Raw genomic sequence first — 16768 nt, forward strand, 5'->3', positions numbered from 1 at the left:
ATAATGCATATTTGCTGTTTAAGTTTATCAAGATGGCTATTGGTTTGGGCCTGGGAATTAACTCATCTTCCAATAGTTCTAATAGGGAAAATTGATTCGAACTTCAAACGATTCAGAGTTCAAACGACCTTTTGAAACAAATTAATTTCGAAGTATGAGGCACCACTGTAATGCACTTGAATCATCCCAAAAACATCCCCCGCCCCTGGTGCATGGAAAAAATGTCTTCCACGAAACCGGTCCCTGGTGCCAAAAAGGCTGGGGACTACTGGTCTAATGTGTTAGACAACATTCACAATCATTATGGATTGGTAGGCATTGTAAGTTAACGCACCCAGAAGTCAAAGTAAGGAAAGGTCGATCTGTTACAAGGAAATGTATGCCCTTTTGTACTAGTTAAATTGTGGCTAAATTGTGCCGGTGCAGGACAGCATGATGGGGTGTTTCTCCATAGCAGATGAAGTGCTAGGCATGCCCAACAGAATGTCAAGCTTTGCACAGTATGCTCTGATTTAAAGATGAGAGCAACATGTCAAGTTCACAGCCAATAAGAACAAACACATACACAAACAGTGGAATAATTTCATTTTCCAATGTTCTAGGTATACTATGTAGCGGAGGCTGTCATTTCTTTATGCAGTACTGAAGAACTGCGTGTAGTTCGTTGTCATGACCTTTTGCTATTCTTCGAATGTGTTGTTTTCTGTGGAAGTAAATCTTTGGATTCACTCAGGTTACCATAATTAACATCAATGAGATTATGCTGCTATAAATGTATGCATGTATGCATTTAATCACTGCATTTATATATCACCTTTCTGCCAATACATTCATACTGATTTGGAATGTTACATAATTACACACAATTTTAAATAATGGCATAATGATTTACAATTTTAAATAGTAACATTACACCAAAGAGGAGGTGCATAGGGAAGAGAAATGAAAGCAAATTCAAGTACTAATTATTATATGAGTCATAATTTTACAATGATTGGGTAGAATGGCCAGTGAGGGAGATAATTCCAGAAGAGGAGGGGCCAGAGAGCAGTTAGTTCCAAATGAGCTGATGGAATGAGATTTGCTGTATTTTTTCCCCCTCATTCGCAGCTAGATGGAATGGATGCTAATAGGGACTGTGTGAGAAAGGAGAATCCATATGATTCTAACCAAGTCAGCAGAGGTGTTTTGATGCATTGATTCTCCTCCAGTTGAAGCAAAATACTTAGGACAAAAGCAGCATCTTGGACTACTTTATCTTGGTTTGCTAGAGCCACAGAAATGTTTACCAGCCAAGAAGACTCATGCAGCAGGTTTCTTACCAGGTTTGCAAGGATGTAGTGGTAGCCTTTAACATGTTTCCCAACACTTACAATCTGTAGGAAGAGGGAAAGAAAAAAGAACAATGCATAATTGATTACTTCAAGTAATAGGTGTAATATATGATATATAATTCTTGCAATATAAACACAGATTATTTTACAAAGATACCTAAACACGCTAATGCCTAGATACCAACAAATGCAAAACATCTCAAATCTTTTTAGTTTGAATTGAACAGCAGAAAATCTTTTGAAAAGTTAACTTCTTTGCTAAAGGAGAGATGGCTGATGACCATACACACAGACATAAAATATTTTAGCTGAACAGATGTCAAAGAAACTATATTTAGGCTAAAAGGGGGAACTAAAAGATTCATAGAGCAAGTAGGAATCCTCTCTAAATGAAGACTAGCCAGATAATTCATATGACCAATATCAAGCCCCTCCTAAATTACTCTCAGATGCTACTAGCATGTCAAAATTGCCATGTGAATTCATATCTGGATCATTTGTTATGTTGACTTCAACCTGCACCACTTTTGTTAGCTACTTTGAGGCCCTCTGCTTCTGAAGAATTTTTGAAGACCACTTAACTATATGGATTGCAAAGGACTGAGAAGACCGTTCAAACACAGCACAGTGAACAGTGTGAGTTCATTTGAGTGTGACCCCTTTAAGACCACCCCAACTTTACTACGGGATGGGGAACTACCAGTCATCGGATCTTGCTTAATATGTTAATCTGTGGGTTATTTCACATCAACATTGCCTTTCCAGGGAATTCTCCCAGGACCTGAAAAATTATTTATATTTTTACTTACATTTTTACTTACTTACATATATTTTATAATTATACTGTATTTCCATATGCATATTGTCCCAAAAGCCAAATGTTGAAACATAGAAACAGAGTGAGTCAGAAGGGACCTCTTGGGCCATCTAATCTGACCCCTGGCTCCAGCCAGCTCCACCCATGACATGCCTACCATGTGCATGTCCAGTCTATACCTGAACAGCCTCACTGTTGGGACTTCAACCTTCTCCAGTGGAAGTCTGACCTTGAATCCTGGATAATCTTCAACTACTGACCACATGTCTGAGACTTGCTACCTGCCCTCAAGCATCTTGCACTAAATGTTCAAGCACATCATGACATGTTCATGATTAGGTTCATGATATGTCTGTAACAGCAGCACACATTAAGGCAGGTAAGGTAGCATAAGTACTAATATATTGGTTCCACCTCCCCTCTTCGGCCTCTGAGCTTGTCATATTTATTTGTTTCAATTTATATCCTGCTTTTATCCTACAAAGGGCTCAAGGCAGCTTACATCATTCTCCTCCTCCATCTTATCCCCACAACAACAACCGTGTGAGGTAGGTTGGGCTGAGTCTGTGACTGGCCCAAAGTCACCCAGTGGGCTCCATGGCTGAGCGGGGACTAGAACCCAGGTCGTCTGAGTCCCAGTTCCATGCACTTAACCACTATACCACACTGGCTCTCTCCATATATTCTCCATATATATAAATTGACTTCTTGATCCTGCAACCAGCTATAAAGTCTACTGACCAGTCCTTGCTGCCTTACATCAAGATTATTATTAATTTGTGATGTTATTATCACCCAGAAAAAGTTGCACAGGTTCTTGTGAAGGACATAAGCCCACCTAGTCACTTCATCTTCAGGTGCCCCTGCCTTTCGACAATGGGTGGAAGGCTAGCAGAAAATAGGCCCCTGTAGGGATGATGTCCAAACTATGGAAGTTTCTTCATAAATAGCTTCACTTGGTGCCCTTGCTGTTCTATTTTAGGTATACCAGAAAAAATCCATCCTGTTCTGTTGTGCTTTCATTTTTTTAGTTATTATATTTATATCCTGATTTGTTTTGTCTTGCAAAGAACCAAAGACAGCTTACATGATTGTCTACTTCTCCATTTCATTTTCGCAACAATCCTGTGAGGTGGGTTAGGATGAGAGTCAATTACTTCTCAAAAGGTATCCAGTGACCTTCATGGCCAAGTGGAGACTAGAATACAGATCTCCCAAGTCCCAGACCAACACCGTCTCTCATAGTATTTACGATCAGAAAGGAGCTAATGGAAAGACTCTCAGAACCACTATTATCTTTAAGAAATCATGGAGGACAGGGGAACTGCCAGATGACTAGAGAAAGGATAATGTTGTTCCCATATTCAAGAAAAGAACAAAGAAGAACCTGGAACATGGGAACTACAGACCAGTCAGTCTGGCATTAATCCCTAGGAAAATTCTGCAGCAGATTATGGAACAGTCAGTCTGCATACATTTTGAAAACAACGCAGTGGTTATTGAAAGCCAACATGAATTCCTCAAGAACAAATCCTTCCAGACTAATCTGATCACATGTTTTGATTGGGTAATCTCCCTGATGGACTGTGGGAATGCTGAGGATGTAATCTATCTTGACTTCCTCAAATCAAGTATGATTTGCGGTTAAGGGCATGGGGCTGTGACTCAGGCAATCTGGGTTCTAGTTCCCACTCAGCCATGGAGCCAACTGTGTAACTTTGGGCCAGTCACTGACTCTCAGCCTAACCTACCTCACACAGTTGTTGTTGTGGGAATAAGTTTGAGAGCAGGGAGAAGAGAATGGTGAAAGCCACTTTTGAGTTCTTTAAAAAAAAGATGGAATACAAATCTAATCTGATGAATTAAGCTTTTAACAAAGTTCCCCATGATATCCTGGTAAGTAAAAGTGGGCTAGATGGAACAACCATCAGATAGATTAACAGAATTGGCATCAAAGAGTGCTCATCAATGGCACTGTCTCAAACCGGGGAGAGGCAACAAGGGGGGAACCGCAGGGTTCAGTTCTGGACTCAGTGCTCTTCATCAGTTTTGTTAATAACTTGGATGAGGAAGTGCAGGGAACAATTATCAGATTTGCAGATGACACAAAAGTGGGTGGGATAACTGATGCCTGGAAGGCAGAAGATTCAAGGTGCTCTTGATAGGTTGGGATGCTGGGCTGAAAATAACAGAATGAAATTCAATCAGAACAAATGCCAAGTTCTGCACCTAGGAAAAAGAAACCCAATGCATTATTATAAGATACGAAACACTTGGCTCAACTATATTGTAACTGAGAAGGATCTTGGAATTGTTGTAGATCACAAGCTGAATATGAGTCAACCATCTGATGTGTCTGCAAAAACGGCAAATGCTATTTCAGGATGCGTGAAATGAAGTTTCACTTCCAAATCTTGTGAAATACTAGTTCCCCTTTACTCAGCACTGGTTAGGCCTCATCTGGAGTGCTGCATCCAGTTCTTGGCACCACAGTTTAAGAAAGATGCAGACAGCCAGAAAAGGTTCAGAGGAGGGCAACAAGGATGATTCAGGGACTGGAAACAAAACCCTGTGAGGAGAATTGAAAGAAGTTGGCATGTTTAGCCTTGAGAAGAGAAGAATGAAGGGAGTTATGATAGCAGTCTTCAAGTACTTTGTCACAAAGTGGAAGGCCAGGATCTCTTCTTGATTATCCCAGAGTACAAGACCCAGAATAATGAGCTCAAGCTACAGGAAGCCAGGTTCTGGGTAGATATCAGGAAGAATGTCCTGGCTGTTAAGAGCAGTATAACAATGGAAGCAATGACCTAGGGAGGCCATGGGCTCTCCAGCACTGGAGGCATTCAAGATGTTAATGGACAGCCATCTTGGAGTCCTACAAGAGCTGGTTGGACTCAGTGGTCCTCTGGCTTCTTTCAACTCTACTATTCTATGGGTCTACGATCCCTTTATTTTCTCATATTTTTGGTTTAGCTACTCTTTTACTAAGGTTATCATTTTATTATTCATTTTATTTTATTTTATCAACATTTTTGTGGCATTACTTTAATCCTGAAGACAAAAGCAAGATACAAAATGATCTTGACAGGCTGGAACACAGCTAAAACCAACAAGATAAAAGTTCAACAAACATAAATATAAAGGTACGATAAAAACCAAAGACAGAAGAAGAAGATGGCAGGCAGCTGGAGAGAGCATAGGATCTAGGTGAACATCAGTAGAAGAGTGATGCCACTGCTTTAAAAAGTGTGCAATTTTAGGGGCAGGTAACATAGTGTCCATGTCACAAAAAATAAACTAAAATATTTGCACTGGTCATGCTGCATCTGGAATAATGTGTTCCATTCAGATCAGCACTTTTTAAGACCAATACTGAGAAAAAAGAGAATATCCAGAGGAAGGTAATCAATATATGGTTAGGGTGTTTCTGAAAACAAACTCTTACAGGGAATGATTGATAGACCTAGGTATGTTCAATCTGGAGAAAACAGGTCATCCATGCATCCACACCAGTGTGATGCCACATAGGGTGCAGTATGACTATTGTTACCTCACCCCTCAGGAGTCCCTAAACTCACAGCCTTCCAAATATCCAATGACCTACCACATTGAAGCCAGCAGGGTGGTAGGTGCAGTGGAAACAATCTTCACCTCCCATCTGCCGTAATATCTGATTTTTTTTAGCCCAGCTAGTGAGAATCTTTGGAGGTAGAGAGGAGGTTGGCAGAGGCCCAAGATAACCTACAGCCTCTCTAGTCTCCTCCCCTTCCTGCCCACTGGAAATGTCTCCCTGGCCTCCTCTAAGGTCGTTTTTCCAACCTCAAAGATGCGCCCAGCATGGCTTCTGCCATGCTGGCTGTGAGGAAGAGAGTTCTGGAGCTGGATCTGACCCCTTCCCTTCTGAGGTCAGTCATTTTCTCTGACTTCAGAGGGATTGTTCCACCTGGCCTGTGTCCTTGGATGCTTGCCCAGGGACAACAGGATTGCTCTCCTGATATCTTAAAATGTCTAAGTAGTTCACACTACAATATATATATCGTAGAATCACAGAATAGTAGGATCAGAAAGATCAAGAAGGCCATCTAGTCCAATTTCCTGCTGGTGCAGGAGGTCCAGTTATATCAGCCCACCCAGATCACCGTCTAATTGCTTCTTGAATGCATCTAGTGTGGAAGAGCACACAACCTCTCTTGTCAACTTGTTCCACTGTTGTACTGCTCTTACAGTCAGGAATTTCCCCCTTGTGTCTAGGCTGTACCTGGTGTACTTTAAGTTCATTGTTCCATGTCCTACAACGTGGGATGAATGAGAAGAGCTCTTTTCCTTCTTTGTGACAGCATTTGAAATACAGGTATCCCTCGATTAACACTGTTAATTGATCACAGAATATTGCGGCAAATATCAAAACTGCGCTAATCAAATCTAATAATCAATGGTACAAATGATAAGCCTTATGATTCACCTTCCATGTAAAAAGGTCTTGTTACATCTATGTAAAGCCCTGAGGTCCTCAGTAAGGTGGACAAGCAGTGGCTTTAGTTAAAATCTCCATTTGCATCCCTCCAAGCATAATAGTTATGGGATCTTTTGTTACTTCATAGACGGGATGCACTGCTTCTTGTTTTGATATAAAAGTTCTAGATGGCATTTTTTACAGGGTGGTTTCATCTACATCGAAAATTTGGTGGCAATCATAATTACTTTCCTCAATAATTTTCTGCAGCACAGCAAGAAATGTAGATGCAGCAACTTCATCGGCACTTTTAAATCTTTTACTTATATCAAGTTTTGTATCTAAGGATATGACTTTCCTTTTCCATTTTTTGCTTGATGGCCCAGTGCTCTGATTCTGTGACATGATCGATGGGTTCTAAAACTTAAGATGAATAACTGGAATTTGTAATACAAGCACTGCTGACGTCAGCCTTGCAGGAGTCCTGAGATCATGGCTGGGTGGAGGAATGATGTCATCATGCCCACAACTGTTTGTGGCAAATTTAAAAAGGCGCGTTAATTAAAACTCTGCTGTGCATATCAAGGGATTGGCACAAGTAATTTTGCCACATTAATCAAAATCTGTGTTAATCAAAACTGTGTTAAGCAAGGAATACCTGTGCCCATTGAGTGCGGTCATGTCACCTCACACCCTCCTTTTCTCAGGGCTGAGCAGGGACGTGAGAGCAGTCTTGGAAGGCTGCCACACAGACTTGATCTTCCATGGCTGAGGAAGGAAAAAGTATGGCCAGTGGGTGCAAATTGCAGGGAAGCAGATTTCAGTGAAGATGCGGAGAGCCTTCCTAAAGGCAAGAGCTGTTCAACAGAGCAACAAACTACCCCAGAAAGTGGCAGGCATCCAGGCAGAGGCCAGACTGTCATCATCCAAGAGCGCTGCAGCTGCTTTCTGCAGTGCAGATTCTGCACTGAACAGGGTGATGGAGTGGATAATCTTCAAGTTCCCATGCAGCTTCACGATTCTATGATTTTTACTGATTTATGTACTCATTTGTAAACTTTCCAGGGAGCTTCTTTTAGCTGAAAGGCAGGCGATATTCTTTTAAATAAAGAAATAAATTAGCACGGGTCTATATTTAAGGCAAGGGTCAATAATATATCTAAGAAGTCTTCAAAATAAGTGTGCTTTTTTTTTTTAAAGAAAAGACCTACTTTCAAATTAAACACCCCTTAACAAATGGCAAATTAAATGAGGCTTTGCCTGCAGGACTGTTTGGCAATCTTCTATCTGAAGGAAAAGAAGGAAAGGGGTTTCCCTGTGCTATAAAGTATAAATGCATTTCTAACAAGTAAAAAGATTGAGACTAGAGTGGGGATATCGTGCTTGAAGAGCAATGATCTAATCGTTATACAAGATGAGATTTTGTGGAGCACCCGAAGCAAGGATGAATTTTTCAGTAAGCCATCCACAAAATATTTTAAAAGCCTCTGAGGAGGGTAAAGGTGATTCAGTAGGGTTGGAAAAAGTTCCTTATGGTTGCAGTAGCACAAAAGACAGGTTTTGGGAAAAGACTTTGTGATACAACAGGTTCAATGAAAGAGACTGCAGGCACTGAGGCTCGTATTGATGGTTTCCATTCCCTAATGGAAAGAAGAAGCTCTGCCTAGAATGCTGGTGGAAGGGCATGCCTAAATGGAAAATGCTGGACTCTTTTTCTCAAATGTGGAGGAAGACTGGAGTGTTCCATTTAAAGGACAGTCCAATGCCTGTACAGAAAAGCATGAAGCCCTAAGGAGAGAGCCAGTGTGGCGTAGTGGTGAAGAGCATGGGACTGGGACTCAGAGGATCTGGGTTCTAGTCCCCACTCAGCCATGGAGCCAACTGGGTGACTTTGGGCCAGGCACAGCTTCTCAGCCCAACCTACCTCACAGGGTTGTTGTTGTGAGGATAAGATGGAGGAGGAGATGTAAGCTGCCTTGAGCCCTTTGTAGGAAAAAGGCAGGATATAAATCGAAAAAAAAATAAAAATAAAAAACAAGGCTATCAATGACAGTTATTCATGATGGCTGTACCTGCTGTCCCCAAGTTACAAATGCTCAAGTTATAAACAATCTGTACTTATATTTAAAGAAGATACTGGACTGTGCAGAAATGGACAGACTGACTTTATCCCTTAAGGAAAAAGAAGATACATACTACTATCAAACCTGGGACTTTTTAAATCATTGGTCAGAGAAATGGAATTATACTTAGTGTTGAAATCAAAAGTAATTATAAAGAGAATAAGAGTACAACCCAGTATGTCTGATGTCTTTGGAATAATCACTGTTTTAATTGGTAGAAAATAATAAAAACTTGAAAACTGAACAATCTGTACTTATGAATGAACTAGTATAAACCCCATTAATTAAAAAAATGCTGCAGAAAAATCATCACCAGAGAGAGAGGAAGCAAAAGAGAAAAAAGGGAGGCCTTGAAAGCATCATCTGGTATGATGATTTCAAAAATTGTATTTTATCCACCTCACAGTTTCAGGGTTTCACAAGGTAAGTTTTCTGGGACGTGAAGCATGCCTCAAGAACAGCAGAAACTGAGTGGGACTGGTTGGAAAGTAAGATGGAGGAATGAAATGGGACAAATATGGTGAGAAAGAGAGGGCTACACCCTAAAAATTCTGTTTATCAAAGAGCACATTATTAAATTAAAAGGACGGATGGTCCAACAACCTGAGACAGTTAAGAAATACAGCAAAAAGGAGGGGCTGCAAGAGGAGCAAAAGAACAATGGCCATGCCGTCTGTCCATCTGCCTGCTGTTGCACTGCTTCACAACACTGGCCAAGGTCAAATTGCTTGAATGCGGCTATGATGCTAATTCTGTAGAGCAGGCTCAATTTCTAGGACAAGGATGGGTTGATTTTAGCTTTGTACCATCTGAAATGTGTTTCTCTTTGCAAGAATTCTTGTATTTACAAATGAAGGCAGAACTCCAAAATCTGTAGCTGCTGTAGATATTTTAGATACTCTAAAGAGCTTCACATACATCATTGAAATTCCGCGACACTCTTATAAATTTAGGTCTGCAATACTATGTCCATATTAAAGTCGGTGAGAAGAGGCTGGAAGAAAGAGAGGATGTGGTTTGCCTCCTTAGAGAATTGATGGGAAAAGTGAGATTCAAACTGGGGAACCGTGACCTCATACACTACTTCATGTTTTTAGGGGCCACACTGAACCAGAAGCAAGATAAAATAAAAATATGTTTAGTAGTCCTAAGGTTGCATATTTGCTTAAAAATATTTTATTCTAATATATATATTTTAATTGTTATTGTTTTAATTTATTGTGCATTTTATTGTATGTTGTGAGCTGCCCCGAGGCTTTGGCAAGGGGCGGCATAGAAATGTTTTAATAAATAAATACATACATACATACATACATACATACTGTTTTACAGGATCATATCAAAGTCCATCTAGTCTGCTGGTGTTGAAAGTATGGCACGCATGCCGCAGCAGGGATGCAGAGACTACTCTGTCGCCATGTGAGCAAAGTCTTCCCAGCATCGCCCCAGCAGCCAAGCATCAGATAACAGCGCACACAGGGGCCATGGGCGTGCTGGGAATGGGGCAGCGGAGACAGGTGATAACAAAATAAGCTGAGAAACATTAGCTGCAAATTGTCTGAACTTTCGGATGGCCACTCAGTGTACTTATACTGCTCCGAGGTGTTTTTCAGGTATGGCTGCATTGTTGGCAATTTGCAATAGATAAGTGGATTTGGAGTTCCAGTTTGGGCACACGGTGTCTAAAAGCTACTCAACAAAGGCTTTTTCAAAATCTCCCTCTTTCCAGGGGAACTTTAACCCTATATTAGGGGTAGGGGTGTGCACCAAATTAGGGTTAGGGTTGGAAAAACCAGCAGTCCTGGCATGGTTCTGATGGTTGGAATGTGTTTAGAATGGGCAGAAATGATGAGCTGTGCAGAAAAAGCCACTCAAGGAAGGCTTTTAAAAAATCATCTTATTTTCAGTGGAACCTTAACCCTACATTAAGGTAAGGGATGTGCACCAAAGTAGGGAAAGGGTTAGAAAAGGAAGGTGACCTGGTTCGAATGGTTGGAATGTGTTTAGAAAAAACAGAAATGAAGAGCTATGCAGAAAAAGCTACTCGATTAAGGCTTTTTCAAAATCACCCTCTTTTTAGTGGAACTTTACCCTGTGCTAGGATTAGAGGCATGCACCACGGTAGGGTTAGACTTAGAAAAACCAGGGGTCCTGGCACGATGTTGATGGCTGGATTGTGTTTTGCATGGGCAGAAATGATGAGCTGTGCCAAAAAAGCTACTCAACAAAAGCTTTTTCGAAATTGCCCTCTTTTCAGGGAAACTTCACCCCTATATTAGGGTTAGGTGTGTGCACCAGGTCAGGGTTAGGGTTAGAAAAAGAAGGAGTCCTGGCATGGTTTTGATGGGTGGAATGTGTTTAGAATTGGCAGAAATGAATAGCTGTGCCGAAAAAGCTACTCAACGAAGGCTTTTTCAAAATCCCTTTCTTTTCTTTGGTATTTTAGCCCTATATGTGGTTAGGGGAAAGAAACAGAAGAAAACAATAGAATAGGGAGGACCAGGCATTTCTCCAAGAAAATTGGAGATATGAAGGGAACATTTCATGCAAAGATTGACATGATAAACAACCAAAATGGCAGGGACCTAACAGAGGCAGAAGAGATTAGGAAGAATTGGCAAGATTACACAGAACAAGTATACATGATAGAGCTTAACATCCCTTATAACCACGATGGGGTGGTCACTGACCTCAAGCCCGACATCCTGGAATGTGAAGTCAAATGGGCCTTAGGATGTCTGAGCAACAGCAAAGCTTGTGGAGGTGACAGTATTCCAGATGAGCTATTCAAAATCTTAAAAGATGATGCAGTAAAAGTGCTACATTCAATATGCCAGCAATCTTGGAAAACTCAACATTGGCCACAGGATTGGAAAAGGTCAGTTTACATTCCCATCCCAAAGAAGGGCAATGCCAAGGAATGTTCAAACTAGTGCACAATTGCACTCATTTCACATGCTACCAAATTTATGCTCAAAATCCTACAAGCTAGGCTCCACCAGTATGTGGACCAAGAACTACCAGAAGTACATGCAGGATTTCAAAGAGGGAGAGGAACTAGTGATCAACTTGCGAACATACCCTGGATCATAGAGAAAGCTAGGGAGTTCCAGAAAAACATCTACTTCTGCTTCATTGACTATGCTAAAGCCTTTGATTGTGTGATCACAACAAATTGTGGCAAGTTCTTAGAGAGATGGGAGTACCAGACCATCTTATTTATCTCTTGAGAAACCTATATGTGGGTCAAGAAGCAACAGTGAGAACTGAACACAGAACCACTGATTGGTTCAAAATTGAGAAAGGAGTTTGACAACGCTGTATACCATTGCCCTGCCTATTTAACTTATATGCAGAGCACATCATGAGAAAGGAGGGACTAGATGAATCACCAGTTGGAATTGAGATTGCTGGGAGAAATATCAACAACCTCAGATATGCAGATGATACCACTCTAATGGCAGAAAATGATGAGGAACTAAAGAGTCTCTTGATGCAGGTGAAGGAGGAGAGCGCAGAAGTTGGCTTGAAGCTCAACATTAGGAAAACTAAGATAATGGCATCCGGTCCTCTCACTTCCTGGCAAATAGATGGGGAACAAATGGAGGTAGTGACAGATTTTATTTTCCTGGACACCAAGATCACTGCAGATGGGGACTGCAGTCAAGAAATTAAAAGACGCTTGCTCCTGGGGAGGAAAGCTATGGCAAATCTAGACAGCATACTAGAAAGCAGAGACATCACCCTGCCAACAAAAATGCATATAGTCAAGGCTATGGTTTTCCCAGTTGCAATGGCTGTGAATGTTGGACCATAAGGAAGGCCGCGCACCAAAGAATTGAGGCCTTTGAATTGCGGTGCTGGAGGAGACTCCTGCGAGTCTCTTGGACCGCAAGGCGATCAAACCGGTCAGTCCTAGAGGAGATCAACTCTGACTGCTCTTTAGAAGGCCAGATACTGAAGATGAAACTCAAATGCATTGGCCACCTAATGAGAAGGAAGGACTCCCTGGAGAAGAGCCTAATGCTGGGAACAATTGATGGCAAAGAAGAAGGGGGCAGCAGAGAATGAGGTGGCTAGATGGAGTCACTGAAGCAGTCGGCGTGGGCCTGAGTGGACTCCGAGGGATGGTGGAGGACAGGAAGGCCTGGAGAAATGTTGTCCATGGGGTCGCGATGGGTCGGACACAACTTTGCGACTAACAACAACAACAACAAGGGTTAGGGGTGTGCAGTAGGGAAGGATTAATGTTACAAAAACAGGGTGTCCTGGCATGGATTTGATGGTTGGATTGTGTTTAGAATGGGCAGAAATGAGGTGCTGTACAGAAAGAGCTACTTGAGGAAGGCTTTTTCAAAATTCCCCTCTTTTCAAGTGAAACTTAACCCCTTTTGCACCAGGGTAGGGTTAGGCCTGTGGCGGCAATCATTTGGCATGCGTGCCACAGTGGATATGTAGAGCCCACTCTGTCAGCACGCAAGCCAATTCATCCCAGCATCACCCCAGGAACTGAGCATCGGATAATAGTGCACATAGGGGCCATGCACATGCTCGGAAAGGAGTTGCGGCTTCAGGCGATGACATCATGAGCTGCGACGCGTTAGCTGTGACTTGTCTGAACTTTCAGATGGCCATTCAGTGCACTGTCATGGATATATATATATATATTTGCTTGGACTGGCTGTGTAGTGTTTTTTTCGCTGAACTAAAACCTCAGTTTTCAGCTTTTATTGTAGTGTTTCATTTTGTGAGAAATATGTGGGTTTTAAGTTGCTGTTTGGGCACTTGGTCTCTAAAATGTTCACCATCACTGATCTAGCCCATCTAGGTGCACCCTTCAACTTTTCTGGAGGACTTGGGTAGACAATACAGGGAGCAATGAATAAGGGTAGACTTGGAATGCCACTGTTAACACTTGCCTGACAGCTGGAATTCCTATTCCTTGCATCTTTGGGAAAATATTGCATCAATTGATTAATACGCTGCCGCTTTGTCTTGATTATTTTCTGGAGTGCATTGTGTTGTAAACTATCGTTCGTCTTGCAAAATATATTTAGGATGGAAGGGGAGATGCTCTTTATGTTTTGCATTAAGCACACATGCATAAGACACTATATAATGAAGCTAGTATTTTAATCTAATTTTTAATAGGAAAGCTTTTAGACAAATGGGGTAGCTTTTCTTCAGAGTAAGGCATCAAATATTTGTGCAAAATTGATGGATCTCTCAATATTAATTTCCACTTACACTTTTTTTTTACTGAATGTGTGGGTTGCTCCCATTATGCTTGTGTAAATGCAGATGAAACGAAAGGTCAGCTTAGTCATTATTCATAATTTTGTGTGTAGATAAATTGAGGCAGAAGAGTGGGAGTTAATTAATTTATAGCTGTTAACATGTTATCTATGGACTTGCTGTACAAAGAAGTCCATTTTCCAGAATCACAGGACCATCAACTAAGGGAACAGATTCACAGGACAATTAAGTCCAATTTGATCCTTAAAGGAAAGAAGCCTTTGAAAAAGATCTGGGAAAAAAAGTGAGTTTCTGCAAAAGAACTGGAAAACTCAAAAGCAGCTGAGCATAATTTCAAGAAAGCTGAGCAGCTGAGAATGTGTCTTTGTAAACACAGCAAAAGTGTGCACAATGCGGCAAAACTGCTGTAGCATCACAGTGCCCTGAGAGGTTATAAGCCTAATGAGTTTAACTCTCCCTAACAGCTGCCACACACATGGTCACTCTCAGGTGCACTGAATAACATTCTTTGAAAAATGGAAGGCAGTGTATTTCATGCTATGATCAGCATTAGGTCTGGACAAGCAAGCACAAGCAGTGAGGATGCTGTTTCTATTCAAAGGACCCCAGATTTTAGGAATTTTTAAAGCGAGGGGCACAAAACAGGGGAGGGAATCAGGCCAGCCTGTCCTAAGTGTACTGAATCAATGCTCCTTCGCTCACCTGGAAGAGAAGGAGGAAGAGTCAGCAAAATTGCTTTGTTTGGTGATGTATTCATGTATTTGCTCTCCAGAGTGAGGGCAATATGTGCTTTTTTTGTTCACAACTGTCATTGTCACACAGCCAAATTTGATGATCAACATCATACTATCTACATGATTCCTGATTGGATAGAAATTCATAGACTGCAAGAAGAATACGTTGTTGGGGAAAGGAATAATACTGAAGTAGTCATTAAACAAATTGTGACAAGCAACGAGAAAGGCTAATTGCATGGGGAAACAGTTTAGGCCCCCTGCAAACCTAATTTTTGCAACATACTTAGCAGCAAGAAAATGCTTGGCGAAAAGCTCAGCACAACAGTAACCGCAGTCTTTCCAATATCCTCTTTGTCTCAAAGACCTGTATGGTTGATTTAGGTGCTAGGTATTTCATCAGAATTCATAGATCCCGAGAACTGAGGTGCTCTGTGTATATATTTTTTGGCATGGGATTGGATCTTGGTCCTTTTGCTTATCTGAACTGGTTTCCAAGTGAATTTACCATCGGAGGTAATCACATGCACCGAGACATTACAACCTTGTTGTCTTATAGAGGATCAATGAGATGGCTAACACCATCTTTCAGGGACATATCTTGCACTTAAATCTTGATTCTATATATTATTGTAATGCTTTGTCTTATTTATCTATGCTATCGCCACCCTAAGACACTGTAAAGGGCGGGATACAAACATTTTAAATAAATATCACAAAATATGCTGAAAATATAGTTCTTTGTGGAGCACTAAATCAGACTAATTTTTATTAGCACTCAGCAAGATCTGAGGTTTGCAGTGAGTATTGCATCCAAAGAGATGGTCAAAAATGAGTAAAATGTATATAATGGACTAGGACTGGAGAGACCTGGGTTCAAATCCCCCCTCGCAGCTATGAATTTCATTAGATGGCCTTGAGCTAATCATTGTTGGAATTGGCCCACTTCCCCCAAAATAAAGCATTCCAAAGTAGGTTGCTCACAGTCTGAATCTAAACTGGAAGGGGTCAGCATTCCTAGCTGGAATTCCAAGGCCATGATGCTGAGAGGTAAATCAAACATGGTTGTCCAACAGACCCCTACTCTTTTTTTGGGGGGGGGGAAGACATTATTGAACAGGCAGCGATAGAAATGGAGGGATATAATATAATAAGTCCTATTGTTGAGTATCAGATCAAGAAGGCAAGCCAATTGGGTAGCGCCTGGTCCTTCTACCATCTTGCCCACAAGCAGCTTGAATTACACTGAGGGTGGAACAAACCCCATTTAGTTAGGGAGGGAGGAAGTGATTCACCATGGGATCAATTTCTTAGCATGAGCCATTTCCCTAACTAGCTGGCTTATTAACTTCACTGATGTCTTCTGTTAATGACTTCTGTAATGCTCCTTTTGCATCACTAAGTCAATCTGTCTGGCCAGCCTCAACATCATAAAGACTGTGGTAAGAAGCTTCTTGTCTTAATCTGCTTGGAAGGAGAAGTAGGGAGCAGAACAGCTTCTGACAGCCAACATCTCTGGCCTAACCTATCTCATGGGTGGTCACGGAAATAAAACTGGTGGGAATGAATAATCCACACTCCCTTGAGCTGCTTAGAGAAAAGGTCAGGTATACTTGAAAGCATTCTCATCAGCAGCACAAGGTTTTTTTATCTTTCATACGAAAACAAAGCCTTGAAGACACCTTACAGAATGTAAACCTTGTCTCAATTTGGAGGTATCTCTTGTAGTAATCAGACTTGTGACCCCAATAAAGTCAATGACAAAACTTTTATTGATTTTAAGTTGAATGGATTAGGCAATAATACATCTTTTTAAAAGCCTATAGATTATTGTTATCCACAGTTCCAAAAGTATATTGGAGGATTAACCACAGAATGCAAAATGTACAAAAGCACAGTATTATTATCTCGGAAATCAATACCAGGCTTTCACATCCCAGGCAGTAATGGGGACTTATTAAGGCTGTTGCATGGATTCTGGATATGCACTTGCATCAGTGAAGTGCTCATTGGACTCACTGAACAAGGTGAATTCATCCAGATGCAGAATG

General features: G+C 41.2%; 1 protein-coding gene across 3 annotated transcripts in view; it reads right to left on the reverse strand.

The window, feature by feature from the left end:
• The window catches only part of GRIA4 (glutamate ionotropic receptor AMPA type subunit 4), a 276464-nt gene that overhangs the window by 82290 nt on the left and 177406 nt on the right, over nt 1–16768 (reverse strand). For all 3 annotated transcript variants that reach the window (XM_044442477.1, XM_044442476.1, XM_044442478.1), the window contains exon 5: nt 1323–1376. In XM_044442477.1, the coding sequence (XP_044298412.1) occupies nt 1323–1376 (54 nt within the window). The remainder of the gene's footprint in view (nt 1–1322; nt 1377–16768) is intronic.

This window comes from Varanus komodoensis, unplaced genomic scaffold (genome assembly GCF_004798865.1).
Source record: "Varanus komodoensis strain SLA01 unplaced genomic scaffold, ASM479886v1 scaffold4, whole genome shotgun sequence".
NCBI classification, from domain to species: Eukaryota; Metazoa; Chordata; class Lepidosauria; order Squamata; family Varanidae; genus Varanus; species Varanus komodoensis.